This window comes from Pteronotus mesoamericanus, unplaced genomic scaffold (assembly GCF_021234165.1).
Source record: "Pteronotus mesoamericanus isolate MK-2021 breed Mesoamerican mustached bat unplaced genomic scaffold, CSHL_Meso_final scaffold_533, whole genome shotgun sequence".
Classification (NCBI taxonomy): Eukaryota; Metazoa; Chordata; class Mammalia; order Chiroptera; family Mormoopidae; genus Pteronotus; species Pteronotus mesoamericanus.
The window spans coordinates 4,411,527-4,427,399 of NW_026555320.1; the positions used below are offsets into that span (position 1 = coordinate 4,411,527).

Genomic DNA, 15,873 nt, shown 5'->3' on the forward strand with positions numbered 1-15,873 from the left:
CTCTTGTGCGCCCCCTACTGGGGACCTGGCCTGCAGCCTAAGCATATGTCCTAGACTGGGAATCGAACCGACGATCTTTTGGTTCACAGGCTGGCACTCAATCCACTGAGCTACACCAGCCATGGCTAAATTTTTATTTATTTATTTTTAAAGATTTTATTTTTTTTTTTAGAGAGAGGGGAAGGGAAAAAGACAGAGATAGGAACATTGTTATGAGAGAGAGAAACAGTTGCCTCTCACACACCCCTACCCCGGGGACCTGGCCTACAACCCAGGCATGTGCCCTGACTGGGAATTGAACCGGCAGCCATTCAGTTCACAGGCTGGCCCTTAATCCACTGCGCCACATCAGCCAGAACCTTTTTTTTTTTAAAGGTATAAATAATATGAGTTTTGCTGTAATTTGGTATGCTATATTTACTAATGTATTTGGTCACTTAAGAACCAAAATTAATTACCCAAGCTTCAGCTCTGTCCCATCTTTTTTGAGGGAAGCAATCCAGAGAACAAGGATACCTGAGACCCATGTACTACTAGGAAGAGTATCTTGGCTGACCCGAGGTGGAAACAGGAAGTTTCTGTGTGAAGACGCACCAAGCCTTTGGGGTTGTGGGACCTTGTAATTTCCTTTAGATCCTGAATGAGATTGCATGGTAGTCTTGTGGATCCATGGGATGTACTTCTCAAACTATGAACATCTAGAGCAGAGGACAGCACACTGTTCCTTAAAGGGCCAAACAGTATGTTAGGTTTCCCAGGCCATTTGATTGCTGGTGCAGCTCCTCAGCTCTGCCAGTGTTGTGCACAAGTAGCCACAGATAACCTGTAACTGAATGGGTATGGCTGTGTTCCAATAAAACTTTACTTACAGACAGAGAAACTGAAATTTGAATTTCATATAATTTTCACATGTCATGAAATAATATTATTTTGACTTTTTTTTCAATCACTTGAAAATGCAAAAACCACTTTTAGTCATGGGCTGTACAGAAGAGACAGGTGGCAGGCCAGATTTGGCTCACGGCCATGGCTTGTTGACCCATGATCTACAGCATTCTTTCCTTAGAGGTGTGGCTTGAAAATGAACTAAAAATATTTTAAGGCCTATACTTTGTTATGGTAGTTTTTATATCTGTATTGTATTTAGACTTCTATATATACATAGTGTTCTCGCTACCCATTGGTGTATTTAAATCCCCAAAACTTAGTGGCTTAAAACAATCAATTTGTTTTGCTTACAATTTTGTGGCCAGGAACTTTGGGATTCAGAACTCATCTGGGAACCTTATCTCCGCTTCACGTGGCACCAGCTAGAGAGGCTCATCTGGGGCTGGAGGATGCCCTTCCAAGATGGCTCATTCATGGCTGGCAAGTTGGTGCTGCCTGCTGACAGCTTTCCTGGGGTTGTTGGTCAGGGTTCTTGGTTCCTCCCCATGTAGACCTTTCCATGGGCCACTTGCATTTCCTCATGGCACAGTAGCTGGGTTCCATGATTAGGTAGTCCAAGAAACAGGAAGTGAAAGACTCTCAAGGCCCAGGCTTGCAAACTTGCACAGCAACGCTTCACTGTACACCATTGGTCAAAGCACATAGAGGCTCTGGTCGGTCCTTACCACCTTGCCCCTCCCAGACCCACAGCTCCAGGCGTATAGATTAGAAACAGCCACAAATTCTGTGCTGCCACTCTTCCCATGGAGAGGTGACATTACGGCCCTTTCCTTGAATCTGGGCAGACCCATTCCTCACCCACAACACCCTTCTTGTGCTCTCTCCCTTTTCCCCGTGGGCCCCCTTCTCTTTAGGGCATGGCTTGTTCCCAGGGTGGCCTTGAGATCTCGGCCGTGGCCATACTTCTCTAGATCCTGGCTCACTTCCACGGAACTCTTTCTAGTTTGCATAGTGTTTACAAAAGATTTCCATGTCATCTTCATAATACCTCAGCAAGCCAAATGCTAGTCTGACTGGTAGGTGAAGAACGACAGTTTAGCGGTACATTTCTTGCCTAGCCACAGATTCGATCTTCTGGATAGCCAAACCCTGCAGCAGTTGACCTTGTTCCAGTGGCCACTGGAATGTTTTACATGGATTAGTCTTGACCGGAGGTGCCTTGAAGTGATACAGTCAGCCAGCTGTTGGCTGTATGTGGCAGAGAGATACTTAACAGGCTTACTCACCAGGGGAGTAAAGAGATTTTACTAGGAAAACAGGATTTTATCTGAGCATATTTATCTGTAGAAAGCAGACCATTTAGTAGCTGATCAGCCTATAGAAAAACAGATGAAGATGTGTGACTCTTCATCCCAAACAGCCTTGCCACCTGGCTGTGTGGAGCAGAGCACAGGTCAGAACGCCTGACTTCATTCCTGGACCTTTGGCTTCCCTAAAAACAGGATTAAAAAGCCTGTGCTAAAGGAGTTGTTTTGTCCCCCTCATTATACTAACGATGTATAAATGTACATTATGTACAAGGAGAAAAGGAAGTCTCTTGTGGTTCCTACGAGTCGGTGACTTCAGGGCCTGCAGACCTGCTGTGGATCGTCAAAGCCTCCCTGGCTGTGTGCAGGGAGAAATGCTAGGCTAGGCCTCCTGCGTGGTTCCCAGGTGAGGGTTGGTCTTCCAGCCAGTTTGGACATGGCTGAGTTGCCTAATGAGGACTCATGGGCTGAGCATCTGCCTGAGATCTGCTGAGATGCGATGGTGTGATTGTCACATTTGCTGACTGGTCAGGGGCCGTGCGTGGTGATTGCTGATGGCATAATTCAGTGTTTGCAGCAGACTGAGCAATGGTCTGTTGAAAGGATAGAAAATTAAGTCTCACGCTACGTGAGCTGCACTGGCCGCCTGCCGAGCCTTGCTTGACCTATGTGGGCTGTTGGTTGTGCTTTTTCAGGAGGTTGTGGCAACTCTGGGAATCACAGTGGCAGAGGGTATGCTGCTTGGCATCAGTCCGGCGTGCCCATCGGGTAGCATCAGCTCCTAAAACCAGGGCTTCCCTGAACTTTTATCACCAGGCTGCAAGGAAGCAGCAGGTCAGTTGAAAGAAGAGAGGAGCTGCCTGCCCAGGGGACGGAGCCCTGAGGTCCTGTGGGGCCTGTGCTCAGCCCCACAGCGGACAGCTCTTGTCCAGCCTCAGCCTGGCCAGCACCTGCTACTTCCCCTGCTGTTCTCTAGCTCTTCCTCCAGGATCGATTTGATATTATCAGCCCCAGCCTACTTCCCAGATGGGCTCCATTGACTAGATGACATGAGAAGGGGCTTCAGCCTGCCCCCAGGCCCTGTGGCCAGCGTGACCTTCCCGACAGACCTGTCCTGAAGCTCTCTTCTCTCCTGTGACCTCAGAACATTGTGCAGCAGATCGTCCTGGCATGTGCTCCCTTGGACCGACTGGATGCCTGGATACAAAGCTCATCCCAGGTCTTGACTCCTCTTTGCTCTCACAGCTGCCTTTGGATTCTGGAGCCACCCTCCCTCTTCACCAGGGTCTCTGGGGACAGGTCCCACAGAATCCAGCTTGGCCTTCGCTGGGCGGGTCCTAGGCTGTCCTGAGTTGGCCCTAGTACAAGTTACCCGTCCTGACCCTGGCCTCCCTCGGGAGTGCGCCTTCACTCTGGCTTGAGTGAGGCTCACTGGCTGACGGAGGTGAGTGCAGGCTGGGCGAGGCCCTAAAGCTTCCACTTGAGGGTGGTCAGGCGAGGGCGCTTTGCATCTCATGAAGCGACTGGGCTGCCCCTCGAGAGCCCCCTCGGCTGTCTCGTTTTGGTGGAGCCGCAGGGATGGCTTTTCATCCCTGTGTCCCCTTAGCCTCCTTGCCCAGAGACAATGCGGACTTTCCCTCAGCCCAAGATGTCGGCAGACTGGGAGCAGCCCTTCCTGGGACCGTGCTGTCAGCTGCTGGCATGGGCCCCCCATTGTTCCCCTGGGAACAATGGCTACTCTTTTTGGCCGAGAAGGGGAGCTCATGAAAGGAGCATTTCTTTGGATGCTTGAGAGCTTTGTGGCCACCCCGCCTGTGTGAGATGAACTGCAGTTTCTTCCTGCCTCGAGTGGGTGTTCCGTGGCTCTGAATGGGCCCCTTGTGAACGCGGCGCACCGCGAAATGCGGGTTGGCGAGGGACAGCGCGCTTGGGGGTGGGTTGTCAGAGTGGCATTTGCCTAGACTCATCAGCTCAAATACTTACTGAAAATACAGGCTTCTATGTTTTGGGGGAGAAGTACTGACAAGGACTGAAAGGACACGACAAAGGAAAAATAGGTGATGTCAGGGCTTAGGATAGAGGGACCGATTCTGAGAATTTTATTTGTTTTTGTGGATTTTTTAGAATTTTATTAATGGCTGTAACTATGCTAAGCTATTCCTTACTTTTAGGGCGAAAAGATTAATTTTTTGTTTTTGGATGAGAACAGTTAACATTACATAAAATGCCTCATAACTCAGGAAGGGCGCTAACTGGGCTAGAAAGGCTGTGTTCAGGATGCGATCCTGTGGTCTTGGCCTTTGTGCCAAGGGCCGTGTGCTGGTTCGAGGTTTGCATGTCCAGCAGCAAGACCAATGATTGTCTTCCGTGGGTGTGACTCAGCTCTGCTTGTCTCAGCAAAGTCCCCTTGCACCTCCTTCCACCATGGTTCTCTCTTTCATGTGGGGAGAAAGTCTCGGCCCCTTGACCTTAGGTCAGAGGCTCTTTCTGTTGACCTGTGTCATCTCCTGGCCTGGCCCAGCCATGTCACTGCCCATGCGCATCATTTGCAGAAGCCGATCTTGGCCACAGAAGATTTTCTCATTGTCATAGTCAGTGGTTTAGACATAGGATCACCCTGCATGTGATCGGCACCGTGGGGGCCTCTAACACTTGATTGGAGGCTCAGACTCCCATTGGAGGGCCTGTGTCTTGCCTCCCTGAGCAGAGGAGACCAGTAGTCGGCCTTGAACCACTTCGTGTTCCACTGCTCCCAGGGTATTGCCCATGTCACCCAGTCATAGACGTCTACAGGTTGGCCCAGCTCTGCAGCGTGGCTGAGAGGTGACGGGGCTGAAGGGTCAGGAGCCAGGGACCAGGCCTCAGGTAAGGTGGGGACTTTGCCAGGGCAGGCTGCTGGAGGCCCAGGTGGCAGGTGTCACAGGACAGCAGTCTGTGCCACGTTAAAGTGCACCACTGAGAAGACCCTCCAGCACATCTGTGGAGGGTTCAGGAAAGAGCTCAGTCTGAACCTCTGGGACTGTTCTGTTTGGCACTAAGTGTTAGTCGAAGGGTCACCACTAAGGCCCAATGGACCCTCCAGACAGTTTGTAGTATGCGGGGATGCTCACCAGACGCAGTTTCTTTATTCCTAAGACCCCTCTTCGCTGGCTGTCCTCAGCTCATCCAAGTGACAACGGGTGTGAAAATGCTCACCCATCTTTCTGGAGTCTTTTCTGTCCATTTTCGAGTCCAACTCCTGATGGGTAAGATACCACCTTGTGGGGTCTGAATGATAAAACTCAGGCCTTCTTGGTTTCAGAAGCCAAAGTTCATAGAATAATTAGGCCCTCCTGAGAGTTCAGTTCTTCAGTTTTGTCTTTCATCTGTGCCTACCTGGCTGGCACCTACTACAGGTGGAAACCTGCTCTTTTTGACGAGGGGCTAAATAAGGAAGCTCCTCTGCCCATTTGCCCTTTCCCCAGGTGGTGCTGGTCCGGGCCAAGAGAATGCTTGCGTTGCGTGGTGTTGGCACAGGTGCTGTGTCTCCCCCCCCACCCCCAGGTGTGTGACATTCTACTGTGCGAGAGAGGCACCAGCGAAGCAGTTGGAGAGGATGTCCCAGGACTGAGCAGGCAGGCAGTTACCAGTCATCTGCTAGTGCAGACTGCGGAGTGACCAAAACCAGTCCCCTAGTCATTGGTCATGGTGACTCATTGTGAGCATTGCTGGGCGGGCAGTCCTTAGAACTCGTTGCAGGTCTGCCCAGATTTTGTGGTTGTGATTCTTAATGTTTTTGGATGTATTTTATGGATCAAGATTTCTAAAACTGCGCGTGTGGCTGTTCGACATCTCATCTTCCTCCGCACTAGGCTGGCCTTCCATCTCAGAAGCATGCCCTCGTTGAGGGTTGCTGACACTGGAGACATTTCTGGCTGTTTTAGGGTGGTTTATGATATTCTCAAGTCGACCTTCGTCCCGCAGGTCCTGCTTCCTGCAGGCGTTCCCACCACCTGCCTAAAGGCTCCCTTCCCAGAGGGCTACGCTACACGGTCAGCAGCCTTGTCGCCAGCCTCTCCAAGGAGGTGGTGGTGTTTGGTGATGTGGCCTGAGTGACCTGAAACCCTGGGGAGTCCCGTGGCAGGGACCAGCCTGTCCTTGACGCCTCGTGCTCATGCTGAGGAGCTGTCACACAGAGCTCTGACTCCTGCCTCTCGCCTGCCGTTCTCAGCCTGGCAGCCCTTAGCAGGTGGTAACAGTGCAGCTAGGGCAGAAGTATTTATGAGTAAGCCAAAGGCTCCAAGGATAGTGAGAGCTTGGGTGCAGACGTGCCCGGCGCCAGCACATCTGTTGCAGACTGCAGAGGAGGCACATGGTGTTTGGCTGTCACCTGTAGCAGGTCCTTCTCTCTGCCCGTACCTCCCAGGGTTTCCGTCCACTCCTGGCAGATGGGTCTTACTGGGCAAGCTCGCCTCTGGGGGCCTCCAGCCTTGGCCTTATTCCCCTATGAGATCCTGGCTTCCCTTTCCTCCGGTCCCATTATGCCCTTTGACACTTTGACTCTCTGTTTGGGGTATGTCTAGGGAGATGAGGCCTCACTGTGTTGGGTGCAAGGCCAACTGGGAAGGAGGACTGGAGAGTGGAGCCTGGACGTGCCCTGGACCCTTCACGCAGCCTTGAGGTGTGTCCTGGGTCCTCTCTCGGCCCGCAGGGGCGGATGGGGAACCCGCACTGACAGAATTCAGCGTGTGCCTGGCCCTGTGACTGTGCAGGGATGGCATCGTTTTCCTCTTGTTGCAGATGAGAAAACAGGCTGAGGCTGGGCCATGCCTCAACCTGCCTGGAGCTGGGACTCGGCCCAGGCTCCCGGAGATGGGGCTTCCCCTTGGGTAGGTGGTTGTTACAAGGATGAGTCCTGGCTTGTCGTGAGGGCTTTGTATTTCAGAAGGAACTTCTATATCTCTCTTCACTCTCAGGCCCTGAGAGGAAAAGTGATCCAGAGTTTTGAAAGCTGGAGAGAAATGTCCAGCGTCTTTGTGGATTAAAGGAGCTCCCGCTTTGTCCAGGTAGAGCAGGTGTTGCGTCCCAGCGCATTCCCTCAACCGAGTGCCCTTGGGAGGCAGGGGAATCTTTGGGGACTGTGGGTGCTGCCAGTCCCTCGGGCCTGTTCAGACTTCCAAGTTCAGGGGCTTTCCCCAAATGGCCTTGAAAATGCCGGGGTGCCAGCTTGTCTGGGACTTGCCTTGGCTAGGTTCCTTGTGGAACTCAGATTTATTTTGCTTCCTGTGGCCCTTGTGTTAAATGGATCATTGCCCCGCAGAGTGCTGCCTGGGCCTCACATGGCCAGTACCAAGATGCCCAGAGGTGCTTGGGTTTCAGAACGTTCAGATTAGCACCTGTCCTTCTCATCTGAGGAGACCCAGAGACCCTGGGGACTGTCTGTTTCGGGGCTGGAGCCCCGGGTTGAGTCACTGTCCTGTAGCCAGGCCTGGCTTGGACGCCAGCACCCTGAGGAGCCAGACTCCGCGGAGGGGAGGGCAGGTTAGGTGTGCAGGCTGGACGTCTCGGCTCTGTTTTCCTGATGCAGCTTGTCTTGAATGTCTGTAAAGCTTTAGGTAGACCACAGTGAGAGACTGTTTCAGTAATCAATATGCAGCTGCCAGTTCTGCACTTCCATCTCCCAGTTGGAAACTGAGCACTGTAACTTGGTCTGGTGAAACCTGGGGTTTGCTTCAGTGTTTGTTATTTATGTTGCATCTTATTGATATGTTACAGTGACACTTGGCATAGTTTAAATAAGCTCGTGTCTTCCAGGGCTGACTGTGTGGGAGCCAAGGCCGAAGAGCGGCCTAGGTTTATTCCTGTGGAAGTGCCCGGCACCAGCACTGTGGCTGTCAGGGTCAGCAGGACAGGAAATGAGCCAGGCTGGGAAGCCTGAGGGGCGGGCCCGTCCCTATTTTAAAGTGCCCTTGTGCAGCTGGGGCAGACTTGGAAGAGCACTGGAGCTTCTTGTTCATCTGTGCTGATGGAACGCGCAGGGCGGGGCCCAGGCCGAGCTGCCTGGCCATTCAGGAATGTCCCGTGGGCCTGGCCAGCCCGTTGGCGCACACCTCTGGAGTCTCTCCTGGCCTCTCAGCCTTGTCCTGTCATCTCCACAGGTGGCTCCTCCTGGGCTGACTGCGCCCAGAGCTCCGTCCAGGCCCGCCCTGTCCCCATCCGTCCTCCTCCTGCCACATGTGCTCTCGTCCCAGTGGCTGCTCTGGGTTGGAGTCGGGTTAGGAAGCACCCTTGGATGGCCAGAGACCTGGGTCCACGCCCTGGCTCACCTGCTGTCCACCTCTCAGGACTCCAGCTTCTGCCCTACCATCCTGGTGCCCTGATTTCTCTATTTGGACCTTACATCTTTGCTTCGTGTTCTTTTCCAAAATAAGAGCATTTGGTCTTTGTTTTATATGTTTATAGGTGGATGAGGCTGTTTGCATCTTTAACACAATTGAACTAGAAAAATTTAAAGCACAGGTTTTTCAGCCAAAACATTTGAAGTAAGTATTTTTTATAGCTAAAAAAAAGATTGTAAAGGAAAAATATATTTAGTGGTTTTCGTATATTTTAAAAAGCTGGTCTCTACAGATACTTTACCATTTCTGATGCTGGCTGTGTCTGCAGTGGATGGTGAGTGAGTTTGCAGGGGACAGGGATTCTTAGCCATCCGTTAATTAGATAGTAGTGCACCCTGCAGTGGATGGAATGTGATGTCCCCCCCAAAAAAAACGCCGTTCACAGACCCTCAGTGAACTCAGTGGCTTAAAGAACAATCGGTAAGGGGCAGCCTCAATAATATTAACTGCTGATGATGTCAGATGTCCTCTCATGGGTTTTTGCTGGAAGTAGGAAACCTGTTTATAAGGGGGTAAGTATCTGGTCTCTGATAAGGTGGAGGGGATTACATGCTGCCCGGCACCTGTGTCCTGGCGGGGACGATCAGGTACAAGCCAGGGGTCTCCTCCCCAATCACTCAGGCGCCTGGCTTTTGGCAGGAGGAGGCCCAAGGAAGAGGGCCCTGCGGAGCCCGGCAGGCATGGCTCCGGCCTGCCCGCCCCAGGGAGGGAAGCCCTGTGGCGCCCCTGTGCTGACAGGCCATGGTGTGGGGGGCAGTCCCGGGCTGAGGCTGGCAGCAGGACATGCTGTCTGTTGGCCAGCGTGTCTCCGGACTTGATGGGGCAGGGCAGTGGAGCTGAGATGCCTTCAGGCAGACCAGAGAGCGGGTGCCACCTTTTTCGCCCTGGGGGCAGGCGTAGGTGTTTCCCCAGGACGAGGGGTGTCACAGATGGGGCCTGGGCAAGAGGCAGGCCTGGTTTCTCTTGTCAACTGATGGTGGAAGTTTTCATGGTGCATTCCCTTGGGTCCTTGGAGTATTTCCAGGCAAATGTCTCTGTGGAAAAGGACTTCCACCCTGAAACAAGTCTGGGAGGCGCTGCTGGGTGGAGTAGGGGGCAAACCCCTCAGGCCCGCCCCTGTGCCTGGGCTCCCAGAGGCAGAGGCAAGCCCCGCACACCTCGCAGGCCTGCTGACCGCAGAACTCTCCTTCGGATGCCCCAGAGCTCCTCGGAGTGCTTTTGGTAAGCGCTCTTCTAGAACAGTTTCCAGTGCCTCACCCTGGGCATCGCAGTTTTTCTTGAGGGTTGACAAGCAGGGTTAATGAAGACGTTAGACGACTAACTGTGTTCGCCACCCAGATGTGCACCACTGCACTTGACTGTGATGCCGTGGTTGTAAAGTGAGTCATTTGAGGGCACTGAGCTGTCCCTTGCACCCAGACCTGTGTGCGTTTCCACTTCTGGATGGGCGAGGCACTCTTGGCCAGGGTTTGGGCAAAGCTGTGGTGCCAGCGGAGGGCAAAGGAGAGGCCTGAGGCGAGGCTGGAAGGGAGCGCTGAGGGCGAGACCCCCGGGCCGGGTCCTGCAGACCGAGTGGGTGAGGAGGCACATCACTGGTGTAAACCCCACCACACCCTCGAGCGCCGCAGCGTCCGCTCTCTGGGATGAGACGTGTGTCACCCTGCAGTCTCTCCACCATGTGACCTTGGGTGAACTGTTTGCCCATTGGCAGCTGCAGTTTTCTGTGACAGCTCAGGGAACCCCAGGAGAGATAAGTCGGTTCCCCCAACAGTTGTTCTGAATTGTACCTCAGTCCTGTCCCAGAACACAGGCTAGGCCCATGGTCAACTGCTGTGACCATTTTCAGGTTACGTGACGGCAGTAGCACTTACCTCATGCTGGTGTCTCTTCCAGGTATCAGCGGCAGGGAAGGAGGCCCTGCCATCCTGGCTGCACTGGGACCCGCAGAGCCACACCCTGCAGGGGCTCCCCCTGGACAGCGATAAGGGCGTGCATTACATCGCAGTGAGCGCCGCCCGGCTCGGGGCCAACGGGAGCCATGTCCCCCAGGCCTCCAGTGTGTTCTCTATCGAGGTCTACCCTGAAGACCACAGTGAGCTGCCGTCCATGCGGGCGGCGTCACCAGACCCTGGTGAGGTGGTTTCATCTGCCTGTGCTGCCGATGAGCCTGTGACTGTCCTGACGGTCATTCTGGATGCTGACCTTACCAAGATGACCCCAAAGCAAAGGATCGACCTCCTGCACAGGATGCAGAGCTTCTCGGAAGTGGAGCTTCATAGCATGAAGTTGGTGCCCGTGGTGAATAACAGGCTGTTTGACATGTCAGCCTTTATGGCCGGCCCAGGAAATGCGAAAAAGGTGGTAGAGAATGGGGCCCTGCTCTCCTGGAAGCTGGGCTGCTCCCTGAACCAGAACAGTGTGCCCGACATTCGCGGTGTGGAGGCTCCTGCCAGGGAGGGAGCTATGTCAGCCCAGCTTGGCTACCCCGTGGTGGGTTGGCACATCGCCAACAAGAAGCCCCCTCTTCCCAAACGCATCCGGAGGCAGATCCACGCCACACCCACGCCTGTCACTGCCATTGGGCCCCCAACCACAGCCGTGCAGGAGCCGCCATCCAGGATTGTGCCCACCCCCACGTCTCCAGCCATTGCCCCTCCAACAGAGACCCTGGTACCTCCAGTCAGGGATCCTGTTCCTGGGAAGCCCACGGTCACCATTCGGACTCGAGGTGCCATTGTGCAGACCCCAACTCTAGGCCCTATCCAGCCCACTCGGGTGTCAGAAGCTGGCACCACGGTTCCTGGCCAGATCCGCCCAACGATGACTTTTCCTGGCTATGTGGAGCCCACAGCGGTTGCCACCCCTCCCACAACCACCACCAAGAAGCCACGAGTATCCACACCAAAACCAGCCACGCCTTCTACTGACTCAAGCACCACAACTCGAAGGCCGACCAAGAAGCCGCGAACCCCCCGACCAGTGCCTCGGGTCACCACCAAAGCTCCCATCACCAGGTTGGAAACAGCCTCCCCGCCTACACGCGTCCGCACCACCACCAGCGGGCTGCCCCGCGGAGGAGAGCCCAACCAGCGCCCAGAGCTCAAGAACCACATCGACAGGGTGGATGCCTGGGTTGGCACCTATTTCGAGGTGAAGATTCCGTCAGACACCTTTTATGACAAGGAGGACACCACCACTGATAAGCTGAAGCTGACCCTGAAGCTCCGGGAGCAGCAGCTTGTAGGCGAGAAGTCCTGGGTACAATTCAACAGCAACAGCCAGCTCATGTACGGCCTGCCGGACAGCAGCCACGTGGGCAAGCACGAGTACTTCATGCACGCCACAGACAAGGGGGGCCTGTCGGCTGTGGACGCCTTTGAGATCCACGTCCACAAGCGCCCTCAAGGGGACAGGGCTCCTGCGCGCTTCAAGGCCAAATTTGTGGGTGACCCAGCCCCAGTGGTGAATGACATTCACAAGAAGATTTCCCTGGTGAAGAAGCTGGCCTTTGCCTTTGGGGACCGCAACTGCAGCACCATCACTCTGCAGAACATCACCCAGGGTTCCATCGTGGTGGAGTGGACCAACAACACGCTGCCTCTGGAGCCCTGTCCCAAGGAGCAGATCACAGGACTGAGCCGCAGGATCGCTGAGGATGATGGGAAGCCGCGGGCCGCCTTCTCTAATGCTTTGGAGCCCGACTTCAAGGCCTTGAGTGTCGCTGTGACAGGCTCTGGTAGCTGCCGGCATCTACAGTTTATCCCTGTGGCACCACCCAGGCGGGTGCCCTCAGAGGCACCATCCACGGAGGTGCCAGATAGGGACCCTGAGAAGAGCAGCGAGGATGATGTCTACCTGCACACGGTCATTCCGGCCGTGGTTGTTGCGGCCATCCTGCTCATCGCCGGCATCATTGCCATGATCTGCTACCGCAAGAAGCGGAAGGGCAAGCTCACACTCGAGGACCAGGCCACCTTCATTAAGAAGGGAGTGCCTATAATCTTTGCGGACGAGCTGGATGACTCTAAGCCCCCACCCTCTTCCAGCATGCCACTCATCCTTCAGGAGGAGAAAGCCCCCCTCCCCCCTCCCGAGTACCCCAACCAGAGCGTGCCCGAGACCACTCCTCTCAACCAGGACACTGTGGGAGAGTACACACCCCTGCGGGATGAGGATCCCAATGCGCCTCCCTACCAGCCTCCCCCGCCCTTCACAGCCCCCATGGAGGGCAAGGGCTCCCGTCCCAAGAACATGACCCCGTACCGGTCACCCCCTCCCTATGTCCCCCCTTAACCCACAAGCGCCTAGGTGGAGGCAGGGGTAGGGCAGGGCCCTGGAGACAACACGGTGTTGTCTGTGGAGACCGGTGGCCTGCAGACCATCGCCCACTGGGAGCCGACACCTGACCTAGCACACACTGACACGCGGGGCCTGGACAAGCCCTCCCTCTCTGGTCCTCCTAAACCCCAAAGCAGCTGGAGAGACTTTGGGGACATTTTTACTTTTTTTTTTTTTTTTTTTTTTTTTTTTGCCTAACAGCTTTTTGTTTGTTCATAGAGAATTCTTCGCTGCGTTTTTGATGGCTGGCTCTGAAAGCACCGTTTGGAGTAGAGGTAGTTGGAGGGAGCGAGGAACCGTGAATGAACTCGCAGGCAGTGCTGGGCGGCCTCCCGGCTCTCTGCGTTTTGCCTTTAACACTAACTGTACTGTTTTTTCTATTCACGTGTGTCTAGCTGCAGGATGTAACATGGAAAACAGTAGCTAAAGATTAAATTCAAAGGACTTTCTTAAGGTTAAGTTTTTACATTTAATCTGCTGTTTACCTAAACTTGTATGTATAATTTTTGGGTGGGTATGGGAAATTGCTTTGCTAAAAATAAGCTCCCAGGGTGTTTCAAACTTAGAGAAGACCAAGGGACAGTATTTTTTATCAAAGGAATCCTATTTTTTCACACTATGTAAACTTGGTTGCTCTGATACCCCAGAGCCTGACTGGGGGCCTCCCGGCCCTGGCTCCTCAAGGGCCAGGGCCCTGGTGCTGGGCTTGCTCTCCCGCTGTGGCCAGGGGCTGGAAGCTGGAGGGGCCTCTTGGGCCGTGGATATTCACACCCCACCCCATGCATGCCAGTGGCTTACCACCAAGGGGGTCTTCATTTCCATGGAAAGGGGACTCTAAGAGGCAGTGGGCCATGGCCCCCAACCTAGGTGCTCCAGGGTGAGCCAGCTGCTCATGGGGGTACCTGGGGAGGTCGAGGGACTCGACCACATCAACCTAGTTGCTTTTACCCTTCTTCTGTGTTTTTCCCCTCCTAAAAGGAATATCATGGTTTTTGAAACACTCAGTGGGGGACATTTTGGTGAAGATGCAATATTTTTATGTCATGTGATGCTCTTTCCTCACTTGACCGTGGCCGCATTGTCCCAACAGTCCACAGCCCCTGCCCGACCCCCCCCCCGCCCTTCTCTGGCGCTCCTGTCCCAGACCTGGGGCCCGAATGGCTGGGAACGTCTGGTGGCCGGGGAGGAGTGCCAGCAATAGTTCATAGTGAAAAATCTGTGGGCTCTCAAAGCTAATTTTTTACTAAAGTTTTTATACAGCCTCAAATTGTTTTATTAAAAAAAAAGATTAAAAATGGTGATGCTTATGAGCAGTTTGTACAAGCTCTTAGTGTTGATTCCACGGAACTGACAGCTCTGCTCATTTTTATTTTATTTCCCCCTCTCCTTTTCCTACTGGTTTAAATTCTGGAATTACACTGGGGCTTCTTTGGCCTTTTTTAGCAGAACGTCTGTCTGTCCATCTGTATCTCTGTCCCGCGACTCAGGGGCGCCCCCTCTGCTTTGCTGCTCCTCCTCCGGAAGAAACCATTGTGAGTGCGACTTGTCCTGGTGTCCAAGCGTTATTCAGGGCACCTTTTAGGGAGGAATGCCTTTTGCAATAATGTGACCGAGGGTAGGTGGATGGGCCCGGGCTCCCTTTGCACACCGAGCAGCCACTTCTAAGCCATATAGACCTTCCTGCAGAGGATTCACGTGTGCTGCCTCAGGAGGGAAGGCCAGTCAGAGGGGATGGGTCTCCACCCTGCTCTCCAGAGCGCCTTTCCCCTTGTGCCTGCTCCCACAGGGCCCGGCCCGCCGTGGGAACTTGGGTGAGCAGTGCCCCGGTGCGGGGAGTGCGTAGATGAAGGCTCAGTAGACCCCTGGTGACTGGGCCTCGTGCCTCCAAGCCCTGATCCAAGCCAGAGTTTCCTCAGTGCCCCGGAGGGAGGAGTGCAAGTAGGATCTGACCTGGTGAGATTATTTTTGATGACCTCATCAAAAAGTAAACAATTCCCAGTGTTCCAGGTGAGGGCTCTGAAAGGCCTTCCAAACCCTCAGTTGCCCCTAGCAACCCCACCACGGGGCACTGCCATGCAGAGATGTGGCTGGCCCAGAATGGCCTGTTGCCATAGCAACTGGAGGCGCCAGGGCAGTGAACAGAATAACAACAGCAACAATGCCCTCGCGCGGGCAGCCTCCCCCTGAGCACGGGCCACGCTGGCCATTGGACTCTGTGAGATGGTCAGTCTCACATTCAAATGTCCACCAACCACTGACGTGTTTTTATTTCCTTCTATATGATTTTAAGATGTGTTTTCTGCATTCTGTATAGAAACATATCAAACTAAATAAAAGCAGTGTCTTTATTACAATGCCATCGCCTCTGAGCATCTGTTTCTCTGGCCTCTATATCCTAGGACAGGAGGGCTTGGGGTAGGAAGGTGGGACCCAGGCGGGCCCAGTGGGACAGGGCCTTTGAGCAGCTCACCTCAGAGCCTCCACAGCCTTGGCATTTGTGTGCCCTTGTGAGGGGGTGGATATGCGCTGCAGAAGCCCTGCCAGCACGTGCGCCCTCAGCCCTTCTGCCTGAGCCCTCAAGTCTTGATTTCCTCACTGTGGGGGTGGGGGGCAGAAAACCCAGTGACACTGGGTGGGAGGGGAGGGTGGTGGGAAAGGCCCTGCCACAGGCTCCCTGTCCCGGAGTGGGTCAGCAGCCCCTGCAGGTCCTGGACCAGAGTCCCTCAGCCTGGGCCCCTGCAAAGATGGGGACTTGGGCAGTCCTCTGGCAGCAGCTGTGCCCCAGCCGCCTTGTGGGCATGGGGCTGCCAGTCTCCCAGATAGTCTCAAGGCAGGTTTGGCCTTGGCCTTGGCCTTGGCCTTGGCCTTGGCGTGGAGAGAAGGAAAAAACGTTTCTGGCCAAGCTGCTCCACCCTGGTTGGGCTTTTGGATCCTGTGGGCCTGCCCCTAAGTGCCCTGTGTGA

At 54.2% G+C, this 15,873-nt stretch overlaps 1 protein-coding gene across 8 annotated transcripts in view; it reads left to right on the forward strand.

The window, feature by feature from the left end:
* Positions 1–15,264, forward strand: part of DAG1 (dystroglycan 1) — a 50,451-nt gene extending 35,187 nt beyond the window's left edge. For all 8 annotated transcript variants that reach the window (XM_054594648.1, XM_054594643.1, XM_054594647.1 and 5 more), the window contains one exon: positions 10,466–15,264. In XM_054594648.1, coding sequence (XP_054450623.1) covers positions 10,466–12,865 — 2,400 coding nt within the window. In that variant the 3' untranslated portion in view covers positions 12,866–15,264. The remainder of the gene's footprint in view (positions 1–10,465) is intronic.
* Positions 15,265–15,873: the final 609 nt, after the last annotated feature.